General features: G+C 50.4%; 1 protein-coding gene across 1 annotated transcript in view; it reads right to left on the bottom strand.

The window, feature by feature from the left end:
- PCDH19 (protocadherin 19) overlaps positions 1-20,749 on the bottom strand; it is a 59,359-nt gene that overhangs the window by 26,667 nt on the left and 11,943 nt on the right. Inside the window, exons 3-4 of the mRNA XM_068204545.1 lie at positions 4,388-4,446; positions 872-1,041 (exon numbers count right to left, since the gene is read on the bottom strand). Coding sequence (XP_068060646.1) covers positions 872-1,041; positions 4,388-4,446 — 229 coding nt within the window. The remainder of the gene's footprint in view (positions 1-871; positions 1,042-4,387; positions 4,447-20,749) is intronic.

Raw genomic sequence — 20,749 nt, 5'->3', positions numbered from 1 at the left:
ATGTTTACCATGAATTGAATTAAACAGCTGAAGACCAGTTCATAATCACAGCATTTTGTTTTCATATCCTTAAGTCTTTTAGCAGTGGGGCTTCCAGTTGAGCCTCAGCTACAGCTTATCACAAGATATAGCCAAGTGCCCCGAGGCTCCCCCGCGCCGGAGCACCAAACCGCACTCAGGCTTCTTAATTGAAAAAGACAGGGTGTTTGCATAGGATGTTTGCATCCCTCAGACATTCAAAGCGACATTCATGCCCAAGTACAAACGACACTTGGGCTCAGCTGAACTCCTCTGACTTCCTTCCTCTAGCCAATACCAGTCTGATTTCAGAGCAGGACTTCATCCCTGCACATGGGGACGATAAGAGCTGAAAGCTGCCACCTATGCAGGTGAAAAGATGCAAACCCTCGCCCACTGGCCTGAGCTAATCTCTTGTGGGATGGCTGACTAATTGCCCACATGCTCTGCTGACCTTTGGGAAAGCTGCTGAGCGAGCTCTGGAGCTGGGATGGGAGCGCTGGGAAGCGCACACACCATCGGTGCTCCGGAGGCGAGGCGGGCAGGAACCAGCCCTGGGCACAGCGCCTCGAATTCCTGCCCTAATCCCAACTCCAGCGCTCCCTCACTGTCAGGCACCTGCTCAGGGCCCTGGGTTTTCTGCCTGTGAGTAGGGGACAATCCCAACTGCTCGCTTACCTGACAGGCGTGGCGTGAAGATTAATTTACTTCTACCCCGCGCTCTGCCGATGTACGGCGTTATCCCCAGCAAGCACTAAGCATCCTCGCTGCACGCCCGCCAGGGCAGCCCCAGAGCCCCCAGATGGGGCGTGTGGGGGGCAGCGGGCACCCCCAGGGCACAGCAGTGGCTCACCTTGCTCGGGGCCCTGGGACCCCATGGAGGGGACGCTGGTGTTGAGCACATCGTTGACGGCCGTGTCGCAGTAGAGGCCCCGCTGCACGTCGTGCTCGCTGTCCGTCTGGTCACTCTCCTCATGGCCGCTGTCCTTCAGGCTGTTCCCCTCCAAGTCCTTGAACGTGGAGCTGCTGGGGAAACACAGCTGTCACTGGGTGGGACAAGGTGGCCCCCGACACGCCCCGGGGACGGGAGGTGCCTGCCCTGCACAGCACCCAGTGACACTGCCCAGGCATGGGGAGCTGGGGCAGGGGCTGCGGGGGGGACCCTCCCTGACTGGCACCTCTGCACCCCAAAACACAGCGTCCAGCCTGCACCACCCCGCAGGCTGCTCCTGCCCCTGGCTGTGGTCTCAGCCTGTGGGTACCCGCAGGCTGCCCTGGGTCTTACAGAAGCTCAGAGTGAAGCAGGAGTTGAAATAAAATTTTAAAAATACACATTAAATTAGCTGTTTCTACAACTTGGCTCTCCCAAGTTGCACTACCTCATACTGAAGTTACACAAAATCTAAACCCCACTTTTTTTAGGTTATAAGCCAAATCCTAATCACTTCAAGCTTAAAAACAAAAGTCTTCCTGGAAACAGGAATGTCTTTTAATCATGATGATGTATTCTTATTTTTAAAAATAAACCAGTGATTCTGGGTCCAAGTTCATGCAGCTTCAAGGAAATCTGATACACAGTCAAACATCCTTGACAGCCTCTGCAAGCACAGCCACTACTGGAAGGACCAAGGACTGAGCTGCTCCCAGATTTCCCCCAGGGGCTGAGCTGCCCCAACACCCATGGAATGCAGCCTCCAGGCCAGAGGGATGGAGGAAGGGCAGCTCCTATGACGACAGGCTGAGAGAGCTGGGATTACTCATCCTGGACAACATTCTGGGAATACCTTAGAGCCCCTTACAGTTTCTAAATGGGACTTATAAAAAGGAGCAACTTTTTACATGGGCAAATAGTGATAGGACATCAAAAAAAGAGAGAGTGACTTTTTACACAGGCAGATAGTGACAGGACAAGGAGGAATGGTTTTAAACTGGAAGAAGAGAGGTGATATTTAGATATTAGAAAGAAATTCTTCCTTGTAAGGGTGGGCAGGCCCTGGCACAGGGTGCCCAGAGAAGCTGTGGCTGCCCCTGGATCCCTGGGAGTGTCCAAGGCCAGGCTGGATGGGGCTGGGAGCAGCCTGGGACAGTGGAAGGTGTCCCTGCCTATGGCAGGGGGCTGGAACTGGGTCATCTTTTAAGGTCCCTTCCAACCCCATTCTGTGACTCTGTGAAGAGCTGCATTTCTGGCTGCATTTGGGACCCCAACCCCCTGAGAGGGGCCATGCCCCAGGACCCTGGGGTGCTGCAGGGGCACCTTGAGACCCACCTGCCCCAGATGGCACAGCCACCCTGTGCTCCTTCCACGCCCAGCCGTGGCATGGGAAAACTGCACTCATTGGGAGGATCCAGCTGCACCCACTTGTGCAAACTTTCTCACTGGCTGATTTGGTGTGAAACGTCAGCGGAAGACGCGGCCCGGGCTTCAAAGCCCCAAAGAGCTGGAGATTTTCATTACTTTGAAAAGCCCTTTTGTGTCTCCACGGAAACCAAGCAGACCACCTACCATCTAATGCTCTGCAAAAGCACACGAGGGGGGAGCTCTGAAATACATATAAATTGGTAAACCTTCAAACATTACCTTTTAAATAAAGATGTCCCTATTGAAGCCGCTGACTTTGATTCCAGGAGACATCAAAGATTTTTAAGTTAAGAAAGCACTACAAATCTACAATTCATTTGTGTGAGTGTAGATGAGCAAGAGAGGCAGGCAGACAACACAGGAAAAGTACAAATAGATTAATTAAGTGCTGGATTTGAGAAGATTCACTCACCAAAGATAGCAGAGCTACAACATCTTCATAAAGGCAAAGAATGAAAATGATGCCACAGTATGTTACAGAAAATATTTTTTGTTCTCAGATGTCTACACAGCATTCCTGGCACCCATTGTACTTAAGATGCAAGACAAAGGTAGAAAGCAAGGGGAACTGCTGTCCTACACGGAGCTGCTGCTCGTAATGTGCAGGCAACCCATGTTACAAGGCATTTATCTTGCCTGCAGTGAGCCAGACCGTAATGCAGCAGCCACACGACATGTTTCCACGGCTGACACTTCTCTAAAGGATGGGCAGGTCTGGGGGAATCGGCGGCAGCAGCATTTCCCAAACAATACAGCCTCGGAGTAAGCCCCGCTGCGGCAGGCGGGAGCACGGTTTGCCTTTATCTTAGGTGGGAACGAGGAAAGATTAATAGATTTGGGTTTTTTTGAGTGTGCCTGAAGACTCTGGCGAGGAGCAGCGTGGCACAGGCCAGCCAACCCTCACAGTCACATCAGCATCAGTAAACACCACGGGCCACGCAGGCAAACACACCTGCCCTCCGCCAGCTGAACCCGCGCTCGCAGCTCCCTCACTGCTCGGGTTTCTAAGATGCAAACAAATGGGATCTCAGCCAGGCAGATAATTGGATATTTTTACTGCTCAGATCAGATCTCAACAGTTCAGGGCCAGCTTCTGCTCTCTGTAAAACCCTTGGTTCAGTGGTGGCTTCTGCAGAGTCACCGAGCGCAGCCGGGCTGGGCACAGGCATGGGCGTGGGCACGGGCACGGCTCGCTCCCCACACCTTGGCCAGGCCCTGGGGAGAGAAGGGAGGTGGGCAAGGAGCTGCTGGCCCCATCCTGCACCCTCCTCCTGTGCAGGGAGCTGGCCCTGCAGCCCAGTGAGGAGTACTGACCATGTCAGTGCCCGTCCGGGAGGCAGCACAAGCCCAGCCTCCTGCCCATGGGGCAGTGCTCACCTCTGGGTTAACGCAGCCCAGCAGGGTTCAGCTGGCTAACGCGGGGAAATCCCCAGAGACAATCCCTCATCACTGCCAGGCTCTGAGGACAGCACTATTTCACCCAAAGGGTAACTGCCAGGTTCAGCTGAACTGATTGTTTCCTTTCACACATGGGAAAAAATCAGCCTAGCCAAGTGCTGTTTGCTTTGGTATTCAAGCTAAAACAGCGAGTTAGAACCATGAGCTGCATCCAACCCAATTACCTGCCCCCAAACAACTTGTGTTTTTTTTAATTTTCCCCGCCTCACATGGCAGGGAGAGCTCACCACCCAAATCTATCCTTTTATTCCTGTGCATTCAAATGGAATAAACTCTCAGAATTTGAAAGTTGTCAGGGTAACAGCACTCTACCTCACTTACTGCACCTTCCCAGCATGAAGAAGCCAAAGAGAAGGAAAAAAAGATTCCCTTTACTGCAAACCATGAGCAATGGGACTTAATGGCAAGTAAGTACTGTTTTAAAATCAAATGATTACTCTTAAAAAGTTTTGCATATTAAAATAAGCAAGTGGTATATAAGGCAGTATGAAAGAACATTAAACCCTTGGGATCTGGCTGGGCAAAGCAAGCCCCTCAAGCAAGCCTACGTACCTTTTTATTAAATGAGCTCTGCTGTTCACGTAGTTGGAATCAAAGGAGTAGTTTTCAGTCTGGAAGGAGGAAAAAAAAAACGGAGATGGTTACAAGTCTGATTTCTCCATGACTGGGAAGAGCCAGGTTTGCAGGCCCAGGATGAAACCTCTCGAGAGGGAAGGAGCATCCCACGATGGCACAGGCCCCTGCGAGCAGGAGAGAGACAGGCATGGAAAACTCCAGGACCTGTCAGTCTTTCCACCAACTTTCACCAAAAAAAAGGCTGGCTGGTGACCACAGAACAGTTTGCAGAGAAGAAACAATGTGACTAAGCTCTGTTACAAAACTAATTGCTTTTAATTCCCTGATGGACTCAGTTCTGTGTGTGTCAATTTGACTGAAAGTTCAAAAGGTATTTTTCTTATTAGTGTATAATTAACATGTTAAAATATTTATTGCACAGATATGTAAATGCCAGCAAGGTAATCCCCTGCCAGAGAATTTAATGCAGGCACTTTCCTTTGTTTTACATCATTTCATTTGCAGAGACAGTGGGCTCTGTTATTAATAAAAAAGCAAACAATGGGTGGCATGCTTAGAAGTTAGAGAGGAGTAAAAGAAGGGAAGAAAAGTCAAAGGAGTTGTTACTTGCAAGCAAAACCCACTAACTCGTTCTGCTCTTGAAACGCAGTCTTTTAACCTCAGATTACACAGCCCCGGGGCTCTGGTGCTGGCAGCAGGTAAGGAACCAAGAAAAGCAGCCAGAAGGCAGGGGGAGAGCAGAGGGAAAGCCACGAGGCCATGGTGGGAGCCATCAGGGGGCACGTGGTGGGAGCTGTGCAGGGGGATGCAGTGGCAGGTGCATGGTGGGACGTGATGGGAAATGCACGGTGAGCCACAGTGGTGGAACATGGTGGGATCTGCACAGCCTGGCCAGGATCCTTCCTGCACTTCAGGGACCCCTGAGGATGCAGGATCTTGTACAAGTCAGGCACTCCAGTCCGCCTGTCCATCCACCCCAAGTGCCCCCAGGCCTGCAGGGATCCCACCTGGGCTCCCACCAGCACCAGCCCTGGCCCTGGCGTGCTCCCTGCCTCCTGAGCAGCAGAAGGAGCAGGCTCTGCTCTGCTCCCCTTCCTCGAGGACAACAGCAGCCTCCTCCCAGGACAGAAAAGGAACATCCACCTGTCCCCCAGCCCTGTCCTGCCTTCTCTCTGCCACGCTCCTCCTCGCCCCAGCCCCGTGGTTGCTCTCCTCCCCAAAGAGCCACTCTGGGATACTATGGCCTGTTTTTATGGCAATTATGAACATGGTAAAAATAAATGCATGCATCTTTAATGTCTCAATAAATAAAGGAAAGCAGAGTCTGCTGCTAACGTAATCACAATGGCAGGATGCAGGGAGTGGGGCCGCCGCAGCAGAGGCGAATGTGAAATCCAATCGTACCCCAGCAGAGGTTACACGGCTCTGCCAAGGTAATAAAGCAGAGGCAGCCTTGGTTAAGCATAACCTTTTCTAAAATACAGCACAATATCTAATTTACCAAACAGGAACCTCCCAGAGAGAAACACGCGAGGAGCAGCGAGCAGGGGGAGCCAGCACTCAGCACAGCTCCGTTATTACTTCCACAGAGTAATTACTGCTGGAGACTCTCGCTGGAGATTTACTGCACAAACTACTGGTCCCTGCAGCTCCTGCATCCGTGGTCCTGGCGGATGACTTTGGTGCTAAGAGCTCAGGAGCGGACACATGTATTTCCAGAGCACATGATACCCAGAACCTGAACACCACAGGAAACACCTGGCCCTGTGTTTGTCCATCAGTCCCGGCGCTGCCATCCCAAGGGGGTGGGTGCCACCCCGCAGCATTCCCCCCAGGCAGCCCCACAGCAGCCCCCAGCCCCGCAGACGAGCTGAGAGCAGCCAAGCAATGGAGGGCAGGAGGGCTGGGAGCCAGTTCTGGCACAATCCTCACGGAGTGGGGAGCCCCTGCTCTCACCCAGCACGGGCAGACGTGGGAACAGCTCCCACAAGGCCAGAGCCTGGGCTGGCTCTATCCCTGCATCCCCAGCCCCACCACCGTGCCCAGCAGCAGGGAGACCCCCTGCACCCACCACTGCCTCCACCACCTCCACCCCTATGCGTGCACAGGTCAGCCCTGGGAAAGCCACGAGAGGAACAGCTGGGTGAGAGGATGCAGACAGCAAGTTTCAATTTGTACAGGTACACTGAAGAGATTTAAACACTCAGAGCAGGGACACTGCCTCGCCAAGACTTCAGGGGCCAAGGAGTACCCAAGGTCATCCACAGGGAAAGTCTGACCACTGCCACCAAAATCCCACAGGCTGAGGAGACGCCACACGTGCTGCCATCAAACTGCCCAGATACAGACCTGGCACTAAATTCCCCTCGGACCAACATCCCTGGGAGCTTTGCTATTGATTTCAAACCAAAAACAAAGACCATATCCTGGCTCAACTCGTTCACCTGCGAGCAAACTCCCTGTGATTTCTGTTCAATGGACTGGAGTAATGTCCTTCCTGTGTACTCCCTGCTGTGTATTCCTGTGTATTCCCCTCCTCAGGATGCTCTGCACCACTGATAAAACCCCTACATCCACACAGAACAAGAGGGCTCCTGAGAAGTAGGACACAGCATCCGTTCCCAGGCTTGGAATTCCCCCACCACTGGACACAGCACAAGTAATGATAATTACTTCCAGATTTCAGGCAAAACAAGGAGTGACATGGCCACAAGGATGGGAAATCCTCTTCCCTGGGTCTGCACTCTCAGAGGTGAGAGCTGCCTGTGCTGCCCACGCTGACACAAGGGTGGGCTGCCCATCCTTCCAGCCCAGTTTCTTTACTTAGCCATGGGATTACCTGTCAAGGTTATCTCCATGCAGACTAGGGGATCAAACCAGAAAAATAAAAAAAGAAATGAGATTTTTCATGGAGAAGGGTTGCTTTACAGCTTGCATTATTCAATCCAAGTTTACTTGATTTAATTCTAGTTCATCCTGCAAGGTGCAACCACTTACAAACAGAGGCAAAATGATGGGAAAGGAGAGCGTCTTCGACATGTCAGCATTTTAATTGGGAAAGGATCCGCTCCCTCTCTTAATGAGACCCAAAGAACAAAGTCAAAGCACAAAAAAGAGGGAAAAGGTAAGGCTGGCTGGCACCGATGAAAGTGTGCTCTTCATCAAGTGCATCACTGAGAGGCTGGCCCTCATCTTCTTCATTATTTTGGCAAAAGCAAATGAACTGTCACTTTCTCACTAATCAGCATCACTCCTGTGGAAATCAAAGGGGAGCCCAGCCCCAAGTCCAGCCTCTCCTTTCCATGTTCAGAGCCAGGCGCAGCGAGGACCTCCCAAGCAGGCTGCCACCTCTTATCTCCTGCCCGTTGGAACTGAAGAAAGGATGCTCACACTTGTCATGATCAGCCCCACAGCCTCCGTGCCATGAATAAACAATACATTCCAGACACTGGGAAACGCTGAATAACACCTTGCATGAGGTCTCTGGCCTCGGCCTGCATTTCTCTTGGAGGACAGAAACCCTGCTGTCCTCAGGGACAGGTTTGTCCTTGCTTTCCAGATGCAGACATGTTGGTGTCAGTGCCATCAAAAAAAGCCCTGGCTTGCCATACAGCTTACCAGTGCCTAATATGGAAAACGCTTTTAACCGCTGCCTTGGCAACACAAATATAAATATAACAACAGACACACTCCGAATCGAGCAATCAGGAGGGAAATATTAAACTTTTTTTTTTTTCCCTAGCGGTTGCTTTTGGTTGAAGACTGCCAATTCCATTAAACTAAAAAAAAAATATGTACAAACGTCAGTATAACTCTTCTTGACCTGGATATCGATGGGGTGACTTCCCCGACAGCAAAAGGTCTGTTAGCAACAGGGCACTGCTCTAACGACTGCTCACTCTCCGCCTTAGAAACAGAAATAAACCCTGGAGGAGCCAAAGGCGGTCTAAGAGGAACTAATGGAAGTGCCAGCAGAAAGGGCAGCGGGCTGCAGCTGCTCCGGGCACCACCAGCACCGTGCAATGCTGGAGAAACAGAGGATGCTGGCTGGGTCGGTCCCCAGGGTGGGAGGGCTGTGTCCTGGGCCATGCCAGCAGGCTGGCAGCAGCACAGCCATGTCCCTGCAGCCTGCCCGCCTCAGGGCAGATGCCTGGCATCCGGTTCTTTATCACTCTTCCCTCTTTTCAGCAATTTCAGATGTGGGATATTTTTCAAACCAAACTCCACGGAGGTGAAAATCCAGCTCTCTCCACAGCATGTGGATCCAGGCTCTCGATAAAGGGTTTGGTTCCTCAGTCCACACATCAGCCCCCAGCAAAGCCCATGGTTGTTTGGAGCTGGACCCATCTCTCCCGACCCAAAGTGACAGGTATCCATCCATCTGCCAGCCTCTGCCTCAGAAGACAGCTCTACAGCATCTCAACACAGGGGCTTTCTGCCCTTCTTCTCACTTCAGGGTGAAAACATTTCTATCTTTCCACAAATTACTGTAAACCTGCTGCAACCTCCTGCCAAAGCATGTAGGGACTCTTCACAAAATGAGCTTCATAAAAATGACACATTTAGCACCACTTTTTCAGGGTTATCCCTTGAGCCTTTTTTCCCCTACGTGCCTTGTTAATAAAGCTTGCATGTCACCCTTTATTATTAGAAAACAAAGCGGACCTTTCTCCAAGGCTGCAATGTGCATCTCTCCTTTTGGGTTTCACAAAATCCTCCAGAAACATGCGACGGCTCCTCATCCTCTGCATCAAGCTGCACATCTCCACTTGGAGCACCAGGTTCCTGACTTTCCCTCTGTGCTGCAGGCATCACTGGGGACCACAGAAATGGCAAATTGCTCCCAAAAGTCCACTGGGCCTCCCTGGTGGGAAGGGTAGGGCTTGTAAGACCACTTCTCCTGGTCCTTCTGTATCCTCAGTCCTGTTCTCCATGGGCCACTCAATCACAGGCTCCAGCATCTGCAATAGAACTGATGCTGCCTATTAGGAGATCTCACCAGCATTTAATTTTTATGGCTTGAATTACATTGTGGGTGATACAGAATTCATGCAAATTAAATAAGAACGCTCCAGCTGCACTTGGGAAACAGTGAAAATTTCAAAGTAGGGACCAGGTCAAATGAAGTACGCATCAGCAATGAGGGAAAGTCATTATCATTTAGCAAGCTGCTTATTTAGCCCATGGGAAATAAGGAAGCGGTCTGAGACTCCTTCCCGCCGGGAGCAGGCGCAGTAGGAAGCCCCGTGGAGCACGGGACCGAGCCCAGGGCCCGCGAGGAGCAGGCAGGCTGGTGCTGATGCTGATGCTCTCACACGGGTGGCACGGCTGGCCTCCCTCTGCACACCGGCAGAGGCTCAGATCCAGCTCGGGGCTGGGAGCGATCTCAAGGGACGTCAGCAGAGATTTCCCCCTTGCGTGTGATGGCTCGTAATTAGCCCTGTGCTACTGGCCCTCCTCTGCCCAGAGCGGGCTCAGGGGCCAGCATGGTGACCAGGTGCAGTGCCTGACCCACGGGAGGAGCTCTGCTGCTGCTGGCCCTGCTGGCCACCAGCCCTGCTGGCCACCGCTGCGGCACCCACAGCCCAACAGAGCCCTGCTCCCCAGGTCCTGGCCTCCCACACCAGCCCCTCCTGCCATGGTGGGGTCAGAGGTTTGAGAGCAGCAGCAGCCCGAGGCTTTGGGGTACACACCAGTGCAAACCCCACCCAAACAGCTACTGGGGCTTCCACCACGGGAGAAAATCAGCAAATGCTGACAGCCACAGCGGGGGAGCGATGCCCAGGTCACACCAAGGAACCCAGCACCCTGTCCCCTGGCAGCCAAGCTGTGCTGTGGCTCTGAGACCCCTGCAGGTCAGCGCCTTTGGAAAGGACCCACCTGGCCACTGGTGCCCATCAGTAGCTCCAGCCACTCCATGGGCACTGGAGCACAAGCCAGAGGAGGGGGCAGAGGAGCAGAGGACACACCTCTAACTGCCAACAGCCCCAGGCAAGACAGAAGGGAAACATGAAGCAATTCAGCTCTTAAAGAGTATTTAGGAGCCAGTCACCTGGAAGAGCTGGAAGGACCTGACCTCTGGCATCTCCCTCTGCAGCCATCTCCCCCCACCCAGCTCGCTGACAGAGCTTCTCATACAGGAGACTGCAACTGTGAACTACCAACGTAGTGTCTCTGAAAAAGTAAGCGCATTTAGCATCTGATATTGATGTTTTATAATTAGATGTAATACAGCAGATCATTTTCCTGCACTTGATCAATGAAACCAGGGTTGGGTTTGGGGTTAGGCTGTTTTGCAGACTCTGATTGCTGCCCAAGCCTACTGGAGCAGTGCCTCGCTCGCTTCAGCAGGAACGAGCAGAGACAAGGATGTGCAAGCACAGCATCCATTTAGATTTACTATCCCCAAAATATAAACAGAATATTTATTTCTGGCCTTTTAAGTAGTAATTCCAAATTTAATGAGGTACAATGAACATTCCTCAGAGCCAGACTCTATGGCTACTTAACACCACCAAGCCTCTAATTACTGCTGCAGCTTAAATAAAGGGCATTCCGTTATGACAGACATTATTAAACACTAAAGGAACTGAGTCCAGCCTCCATTTTCTCTTGATGAAATAAAAAGCATTGCAGAGAAATCACTAGGAGAGTTCATCCTTTAGCATCACTCCTCTCATCAGACTAAGCAGCAGTATCAAGCCAGACTGTATCACAGTGCAAGCATCCCACTAATCCACGCTGAGCTCCTGTCCCCTCCCCAAATAAATACAGGCTTTGTCATTTTTTGTTTGGAAATGGATGGGAGGCAAGAGAAAAGCTGCTGCTGAGATGTGATTTTGAAAAAGAGGTATAGGATTAAAAACCCAGGTTGAATCCAGGAGCAGCAACACACAACAAAGCCAAAATTACACCCCACAAAGCCACAAATAGTGTCACCCAGTTGGATTTGTCAGCAGATCAGAAATCTACAGTATGGCTGTGAAGAGCAAAAATGCAATCCTAAAACACCTGCCTTACATTCACATGGTATCTATAACCCCAAGGCTTTCTGGGGGGCACAGCACAGGGGTCCTCCATTGGAACCATCACAGCAGATACCTGCTTGGCACCACTCCTCAAAATCCATTGAAAAGCAAAATACTGACCCAAAAGTGGGGCAGGCAATCTAGAGAGGAGCATACAGACACGTTCTCACATGGACCAAGAGCAGCCAGGAGGCTGGTGATGCTCTGGCAGCCACCCAGCTTCACCCCTGGCTGGCACAGGAGGGATTTGGGGGCAGCAGGGACAATGCCTCCCTCCCACGTGCCCACTGATGGGCAGGGGGCTCAGCTTGCCAGCCCCCTGGGGCACAGCCTTCTGCACAGGGCTCCTGCCTCAGTGTGCCAAGGAAAACGCCCTGCAGGGATGTAACAGCCAATAAACCTCATACAAGGGCGTTTTCCCATTACCTGTAGCTGGGACTTTCAGATGTGTAATGGATCCACACATGCAGCTTCCAGCACAGACTACACCCCTCCCTAGGCAGTGAGAGAAACAATCTGGATCTAATCAGCAGGCCCAGGATGATGGGGCATGACTTAAGAGATATGTTAGAAAAAACCTTTCAGAACTGTCCTTGCCCTGCCTCCTGCCATTAGGAATGAAAACAAATATAACAGAAGAATCTTTTTTTTAAATGTTCCCATCTCTAGGGCTAAATAAAACTCCCTGTCATTCACCTTCTGGACTGGCAGGTCAGACCAATGCATTTTGTAGAGAACAGGAGAAATCACACATTTGTCACTGCAAAAAGAAGAAGGGGGGAAAAAAGGAAAAAGAAAAACCAAAACCCAAAAATCATTGCAGCTGAGTTAAAAATAGGGAAGGCGTGAGATGCTGCTGCCAGCTTGGCACATCAGAGCAATGGGATGCCCGGGCTGCACCCTGAGCATGCACAAGCCCTGGGGCAGTCAAGGGCCACAGGGACCCTGGCCTGGCCCATTTTGCAGTGCAAACCCCATTTCTTCTGATTTTTAGGCAAGCAGACAGAGCTTCCCAACCTACACAGCCCCTAGTCGTCTTCCTCCCACGGCTTCACCAGAGGCCAGATCTGGTCCCACGCTTGCCCCTGGCACACGGTGATGGGCACCCAGACCCAGCCCAGGAGTGGAACCTCTGCACCAGCAGCTCCTGCCTGGCTTCAGCTCAAATCCCCCCACACAGGCAGATAATCAAACCAAGACAAACACTGTCCTGCTGGGCTCATGGTTTTATCATTCACATTGTTTATCTGGAATTGCATGGGAAGGCTTGCAATCAGGATAGCCTCAGGCAGCTCCCACTCGAAGCCTCGAGGGGATTTTGCTCACAACAAAACTCTTTATCAAAACCAGTTTTACCCTATTTTAATTTTTTTCCCTTCTTGTGCAGGAAAACACAGCTCTCCAGCCCACAAAATTACCCGGCAGCCACGAGACTGGCAGCAAATCTGAGCAGGACTGGCCTTCCTCCCACTGCCATGGGGAGTGGATGTGAAGCCTGGCTTTGCTCAGCTCAGCCCCTCTCAGAACCCACTGCCTCCCAAAGGTGCCACCAGCTCCAGCATCCCTGGGGACACCCTCTGCACAGCCCTTCCTCCCCTCTGAGCCAAGATACCAGCTCTGGGGCAGCAGAAACTGAGGAATTCAAGCTAACCGGAGCCCGTGCTCTCCCAGAACAAACTGTAGGGAAACGAATGACAATACAGCGCTCACCAGATATGGGGATCTCAGTCTGGCACTAGCTGGGTGCCCTTTTCCATCCCCACACTGCCCTTTCCCCTGCCCACAGCCACCCCACATTATTAACAGCCTGGTAAACACAGCCCGTTGGTTATTACAAAGATGCCAAAACCTTACTACTTCTTGTTCCTTCCAGTTAATGTACCATAGCCGAGGATAAATTGCTATTACAAGGAACTAAAAATAAAAATGTTTCAGAGGCCATAATTGGCTTGTCTTGTTGGGCTTTTTAAGGAGCCAAAGTACCAGTTCCAGGCTATTAGCCCTAAGGTTGTAGGAGAATAGTATAAAATATTTCTTCATTAAAACCCTACCTTCTCCATAGGGGTGTTTTTCTTTAGTGTTTTTTTTTCTCCCTTCCTTCTCTCTTTTTTTATTCCTCCTTTTTTTTATTATTATTATTTTCTCTTTAAAAGACATGCGTTATCAAATGAGCTTTAGTTAAAAGAGGGCTTCGAAAGCCCAGAGGTGATATAAATAGACAGAGCTCAGTGCAGTTGGAGAACCAGCCAGAGCCTTCACTCATCTATTCAGGTCATTTTTCTACAAAACTTACGTAATATTCCTCAGCTGCATCCATAATCTTGGGTCGTTTTTAATAATCAGCACCAAATCTTGCAGTCCTCGGGGAGACAGTGCTCTGTGCTGGAAAGCACCCAGCCCAGTGCTGTGGGACAGGACCACCACCACCACAGGCTGCAACCCACTACGAGGCCACCAAGGGTGCCCAGGGTGCTCCCTGAGATGGGGACTTTTCCTTTTGAGGTTTCTTTCCTTCTGAGGCTTTTTGGATGCTATTTGGTTATTAAAAGCTTTAATTACCACCATTACTCAATATCAACAACCACGACAGTCATGGCTTTGTTTTTGGAGGGAGCCAGGAGTTGGGTTCCATGATCCTTGTGGGTCTCTTTCAACTCAGGATCTTCTACGATTCTGTGAGAACCAAATCCATTTATTCAGCAAAACCCTCCTTTCAAAGGAAGCAGATGCTCTGCTGAGCGAGGACGCGGCGGTTTGGCACCTGCTGTCCTGATGACGATGGTGACGATGCATCAGCAAAACAGCTATAATCTATGGTCACAACTTTAAAATTGGCTTTAAGTCCTTGTGGAGCCTGCTCCGACTGACAGGAGCACCTTGGGACTGCCCTCACCACGCGCACGGAGCCGGGCATGGCAGCGACCTCTCTGTGACAACAGCTGGGTGCAGCACAGCATTACAACAAATAACGATAATATCAGTAAGGATGATGATCAATTTCTTGGTAATATGGCCCAGGAGGGGAAGCACAGCAGAAAAATTACAGCAGAGCTTCTAACCCCCTGCTTTTTCTCAAAAACAAGGTTGGATGACATGTTTCTTTGTGAAACAACAACAAAACAGGTATTTACTACTTTTATTTTGTGATGTGAAGGTTGCTGCTAAAATAAGACTACTTCTGTTAGGTACAATTGCTATTTTTTGATAGTGTCTCAGCAATACCTTGTTAAAAAGGGCAAAACAACAGTTATTAATTACCCTAATTAACCCAATTCATAAGACACATTTGTGTGGCTGTCATGACAACTGGTTTGACTAACTTGCCAAGAATAGCTTAGCTGTCCATTCAAATAAATCCCTGATAATTACTAGTCTAGTTTACTGGGCTTCTGTGATAATAATAATTAGTGCTACTGTACAAAAGGTCACGCTAAACAGTTTATGAATGATGCATTTCGCATGGTGATTACATGAGTCACACAGCATCCAGCAAATGGACACAGCCACATCTCCAACATGGAGAGCTGGGATTAGATCCAGCCTGTGGCTGCTCTGCCTGCAGACAGCATGGCAGGATGAGAAGGAGACAAAAAATACCCATGAGTTGGGTTGAGCTAGGACAGCCACCAACCTGCCTCCTCAACCGCTGCAGTGGCCAGTTGGCCACCACAGGAGATGGTCCTCGAACAGAGGCACTGGGAGACACCAAAAAGCTTCCAAGGCCAACCTGTCACATGTTGGTATCTCACCTCACCAGCTCGTTTCCCTCCCTTGCAAGGACAGATCATCACGGATCACCAGTCTGGTTTTAGTATGCTTCCATTAGGTTTAGGATCAACGACAAAAGAGGGGTTAGATCACCAAAGGCAACGTGAGCTTGGGGTGGTCAGTCCCAGCCCTCTCTGTCTTCACCTCTGCAGGAAGAAGCCCTCCCACCTGCAGTTTGGGTGTGTGCACAAGGAGCTGCAGCTCCAGCACACCCTGCAATCAGGGACTGTCCTGCAGGCAGCAGCTCAGCCCAGCACTGTTCCTCCTGAGGCTGCTGCTGGCTGCAGAAGGAGCTACCTCCTCCAGGACCTGCCTGTGCTCCTGACTGGGCTGTGCTCTCATTTACCTTCACAACAGCAAGCCCAGGCCAGTCAAATGTCATTTTAGCTTTGCTGAGGTTTATTGGTGAAAACTGACCTGTGGGATTCCCTCTGGCTATAACTACACAGAGCCACGGGAGGATGGGACCACACTGCACCCACGCTGAAAAATCCTGCAAAACCCCAGGGCAGAGGGCAGTGGAACAGGGACATAGCCAGGACATCCACTTCTAACACAGAGGACAGCTGCCAGCTCTGTGGAAATCTATGAAATCACTACATTTAGAATAAATTCTGATTAAACACCACATATGGTCCTTATTGTCCATCCCTTGTTACCGATCACAGAGGCACCTGCACGTAAACAGGGTCTTAATCGGCAAATATTTGTCTGCCAGGGCCCCCTCCTCCCTCACCCCCACCTGAACTTGCAATTATTCTTATTGATTGCCTTTAAAGAGAGCACCACGCACACGCCTCGAGCTGCCGAGCAAACAGGAGCAACGGTGGCTCCGCTGTAGTCATTACCAGGGCGAGCAATTGCCCTGTCACACATGGCAGGTTATGGCTTCAGACTGGAGGCAGCAAGGCCAGATGAACGCTTAAAACGTCGTTACAGTGTGAAAAGCGAGGATGTAGAAATGACACCTCCTTTCTCAACAAATCTGTTCCCCGAGCATCTCCCAGCTCCGTGAAGAATTCATCTCATTAAGGCTGAAGAGCCAACAGAGCCCTTGGAGGGGTGACACGGGCTTGTGTCCTCTCTGCATGGCAAAATAAGCACTGATGAGGAAGTTTCAGATCTGGGGAAAGATGGATTTGAGGTCCCAAAAGGATTTCAGTGCTGAGCCTGGGCTCACCTGCACATCCTCCCCATTTGTAACCAAAAGTACATGCCAGATGATGAGGTGCTGTTTTTTATCAGACCAAAAGGAGAAATTAGGGAAACCTGATGCCTGAGCAGAACACTCCCCAGTTTTCCCCAGTGAAGTTTGCAGCTCAGTTCAATATGTTAGTGCCTAATGAAGGTTTCCCCCACACTCTGCAGGGTACAATCATTCTCCTCCTAATGAGCATGTGTTAATGGCATATTAATGCTGACAACAACTAAGTGCAGGGAGCAAGAGATGAACATATTCCAAACTTCATCTCCTTTTTTCCCCCAAACAAAGGAACCCATCGCGTGGCTGAGCAAGCCCCAGCCTGGCAGGAGCCTGTGGCTCCCACGGCGATGCTGCCAGCTCTGGTCCAGGGGCTCAGCACGGGACACAGAGCCCAGATGCCAGGGCCATGGCTGCGCTCTCTCACGGACCCAATCCCCATAATCAGTTGCTGTCCAGGGAGAGCCTCAGCCCTAGAGTGGCACTGCCCCTAGGCACAGCCACTCTGGGGACTGAACAAGGAGGCAGAGGAAGCGCTCACAAACGCCTGAGAAGCGTTTCAGGGGCAGACAGGTCCGGGTGCTGTATCTGAGCCACAGCCCTGAGGATTCGCTTACTGAACGTCGCCTGAGCTGGGTCCCTGCCAGAGCATCCAGATGTGAATCTGAATATAAAAAGTCCAGGCGGGAGCAGGTGACAGAGGCGCAGGCGCGGGCTCCAGCCCCATCCTGGTGCCGGCGTCCCAGCCCATCTGGGTTTGTCTCAGCAAGTTTACATAAGCTCTCAGGCACGGAAGAGAACACATATAATGGGTGTTTTCCTGTTTTTTCATCTTCACTTGTGAAAACAGCTCTCAAAACCCTGACAGCTCCCCAAAACCAGCATCAGTCCGCCACAGCATGTGCTGCCCACCACCAGGCACTGCAGGGAAGAGGAAGCCTAATTCCCTAACTGTCCAACTTCCATGTGCTCCCACCATCACTTACATTTACATTTCCAGATCGATAATCGATGCGAGAATCAATAACAGGGAATTTAGCTACATTATAAAAACAGTAAAATCAGCCAATACTGAGAAATGACTATTGAGTCCTGTGTTTTCTGTACTCACTTAGTCTAATAACAGTGAATGGTATTTTCCAAGTACATTATTCAGCAATAAAACCACTGAATTATTTGATCTCTTTCTAACCTTTATGATTCTAAGCACTCTTTTTGACCCAGATTGAATGAGGCAACATCTGCAGAGCCTTTCACAAAATTGTACTCGGTGTGCACTATTGTAGGTCTGCTGCCAAAGATAAATGTTATTATTTTAAAGCCATCATCCTTATAATAGATGAGCAAACACACTGCATTAGCACAGCCTGCAGAGCTGAGCACGGGTGAGAAAATGCCAGAGGGGTTTCACTTAATGGAATTTTACATACCTGACTTAGGATGGGTTAATGCAATCCACCAAGACGGGAGTTTGAAAACCTGCCCTGTGGCATACACCTGCCATTACAAACGATGGTATAATCCAACAAGCTCCAGATCCCCATGAGAAACGTGAAGGATTCACACCCAGGGCTCAACAGGGCGTTGAGATGAGGACCTCCTCTACAGATGACTCTCCAACACGCTTTGACCTACACGGTTTATCACCGGCCTGGGTGTCAGGTGGAGCAGTGCTGGCATTACCTGTGGCTGCTCAGTTTCCATCAGAGGGTGTAGGAAGTGCAATACCTGTCACACATCTGCCTGCTGCTGCATCAGCTGCGCCCCAGCCTTCACCAGGCCTAGGAGAACCCGGTGTCATTCCATGTTGAACAGGGAGACACTTCAAGGCTCAGCACAAATCACTTATCCAGCTGACATAAGCCATTATTTCACTCCAAATTTAGACAAGGAGCTAGCGGGAGACACTGAAGCAGAGATGTTGTGCTTCTTCTCCAGCAAACCCTCCAACAGGTGCCACAGACAAGGTCTGCCCCAGCAGGAACAGTGAAACTGGGAGCTGCCAACAGCCCCAGTGTCCCTTTGCTGAGCCCTGGGTGATGCTCTCTTGGGGACAGTGGGGACTGGAACTGTGGGGCGCCCCAGGGGACAAGTCCCAGCACAGCCCTGCCAGGGCAGCACTGCCTGCAGAGCACCCCACCAATCACCAATTCAGAGCACGCTCTAATTTGAATTATAATTACACTTATAAGTACACAGATTACAACTATTTATACTACAAATAAGACCATCCTGTATTTTAATTAACAGAAAATGACTGGAACTCAACTATAGCCTCTACTGGGAACAATATCTAACAATTTATTGAAGCAAGGCCATGCCAGCCCCACAAGCAGCCCGGCAGGAGAGGGGGAGTGGGCAGGGCTGGGGGTCCCACCCATCTGAGCCCTCACACAAGAGCAGGAGCTGCTGCCAGAGTGGGCAAGAGGTCAGGAGAGAGGGTTCCCAGGAGAGATGGAGGGGAGAGGGCTGCCAGGAGAGATGGAGGAGAGAGGGCTGCCAGGAGAGATGGAGGAGAGAGGGCTGCCAGGAGAGATGGAGGGGAGAGGGTTCCCAGGAGAGATGGAGGAGAGAGGGCTGCCAGGAGAGATGGAGGAGAGAGGGTTCCCAGGAGAGATGGAGGAGAGAGGGCTGCCAGGAGAGATGGAGGGGAGAGGGCTGCCAGGAGAGAGGGAGGGGAGAGGGCTGCCAGGAGAGAGGGAGGGGAGAGGGTTCCCAGGAGAGATGGAGGAGAGAGGGTTCCCAGGAGAGATGGAGGAGAGAGGGCTGCCAGGAGAGATGGAGGGGAGAGGGCTGCCAGGAGAGAGGGAGGGCTCATCCCTGGACAGCCTGCAGGCAAAGCCTAAGGATGGAAGCAGGCAGGGCACAATGGCTCTGCCCTTGCTGGCTGATGGGAATTTAGAAAAGACCTGAGCAGGGCACAGTCAGTGAGGGCAGGGGCCCAAGGACCTGGAAGGGCACCTGGCTGAGGAGCTTCTCTGGCTCAAAGCCCTCAGGAGGGACTTCAGGAAATGGCAGCTGGAAAATACAGCTTTTCCACCCAGCCAAGCAGATGCACACAAGGTTATTCAAAGGCTACTGCACTTGGCCTCAGTGATGCCTGTGCATGAGCACGTGCTGTATGTAAAGGAAATGAGAGGGAGAAACCACAGAGGTCAAATCACTTGATACAACACAAATTCACTGGGATACTGCTGTAAGAAAGCCCATAAAGTATCATGCAAGACTATCCTTTTGATGAAATTTTAAAAAAACCTCACTAGAAATCTTTCCCAATTTAAGAGAAAATTCTTATCTGCCATGTAAATATAGTTGCAAAAGCTTTTTTTATAAACTTCACAAGTTATACATTAGAAATATGCATCAGAAATTCAAATTTTCCAAGAGGAAACATTTAAGGAACCTACCAACCCAAACCATTCTATGATTCTATGAAAACAAGAGAAGCCTCTCCACTTCCAGTAAAAGTGAACCATAAAACCCAAAGCAGTAGCATAAAAACAAATGAGATGTATCTGATTATATGACATATTATATACTCACATAATTAGGTGCAATATGTAATAATTCTATACACACTTTTTGTGTGCATAAGGATAGAAGTGTGAACATGGCAGTTAGGTTGCTGTTTCAACCTGATGATCTTAAATCTCCAACCTAAACGATTCTGTGATTCTATGCAGGATATAACAAATACAAGATACAACATTCAGCGTGTAACATATAACAATATGATCATATCCATGGGAGCACTCAGGTTTTGCTGTTAAATACAAGCAGCTACTGCCACACCAGCCCTAATCCTCCATGGACCCTTGGAGCAAACCCCTTTGGTCCCTCCCGACCAGGGCCCTACCACAGGCTAGAAAACCCTTGGAAAGCCCCAAGAGCTGCCAGGATGGGGTGGCAGCCCCAAGTCACCAATAGAAAACATGTGTTCTTTACTGGGGAACTTGGCAGTGCTCAGCTCTTAGCTGAACTCAATCTTAACTGACTTTTCCAACCGAAATGATTTGATGGTATTAGGAAAAGCTAAAGAGCGTTGAACCAAGGGCTTGCCTGAAACCCAGGGAGCGTGGCGTGGTTAAACGTGAATGGGAGCTGCTGTATTTATCTCTGTTGCAAGGTATTCAAGAGAATTTCTCCATACAACAGCTTGGAGCGATTACATTAAGAGATGTACAATTTGGTTAGGCTGACCTCAGAATGGAATAAAGAGCTGCTGATTTCCATAATGTCAGCCTCCGAGGCTCAGAGAGGTCAGGGAACCTACAGCGATACACAAAACACTCTGGGAGTAGTTAAGCTGAGAGATCTGCTGGGATTTGGAGCGAGCAGGGA

The sequence above is a fragment of the Anomalospiza imberbis genome, chromosome 14 (assembly GCF_031753505.1).
Source record: "Anomalospiza imberbis isolate Cuckoo-Finch-1a 21T00152 chromosome 14, ASM3175350v1, whole genome shotgun sequence".
Lineage (NCBI taxonomy): Eukaryota > Metazoa > Chordata > Aves > Passeriformes > Viduidae > Anomalospiza > Anomalospiza imberbis.
This window is presented reverse-complemented; position numbering and strand designations above follow the sequence as displayed.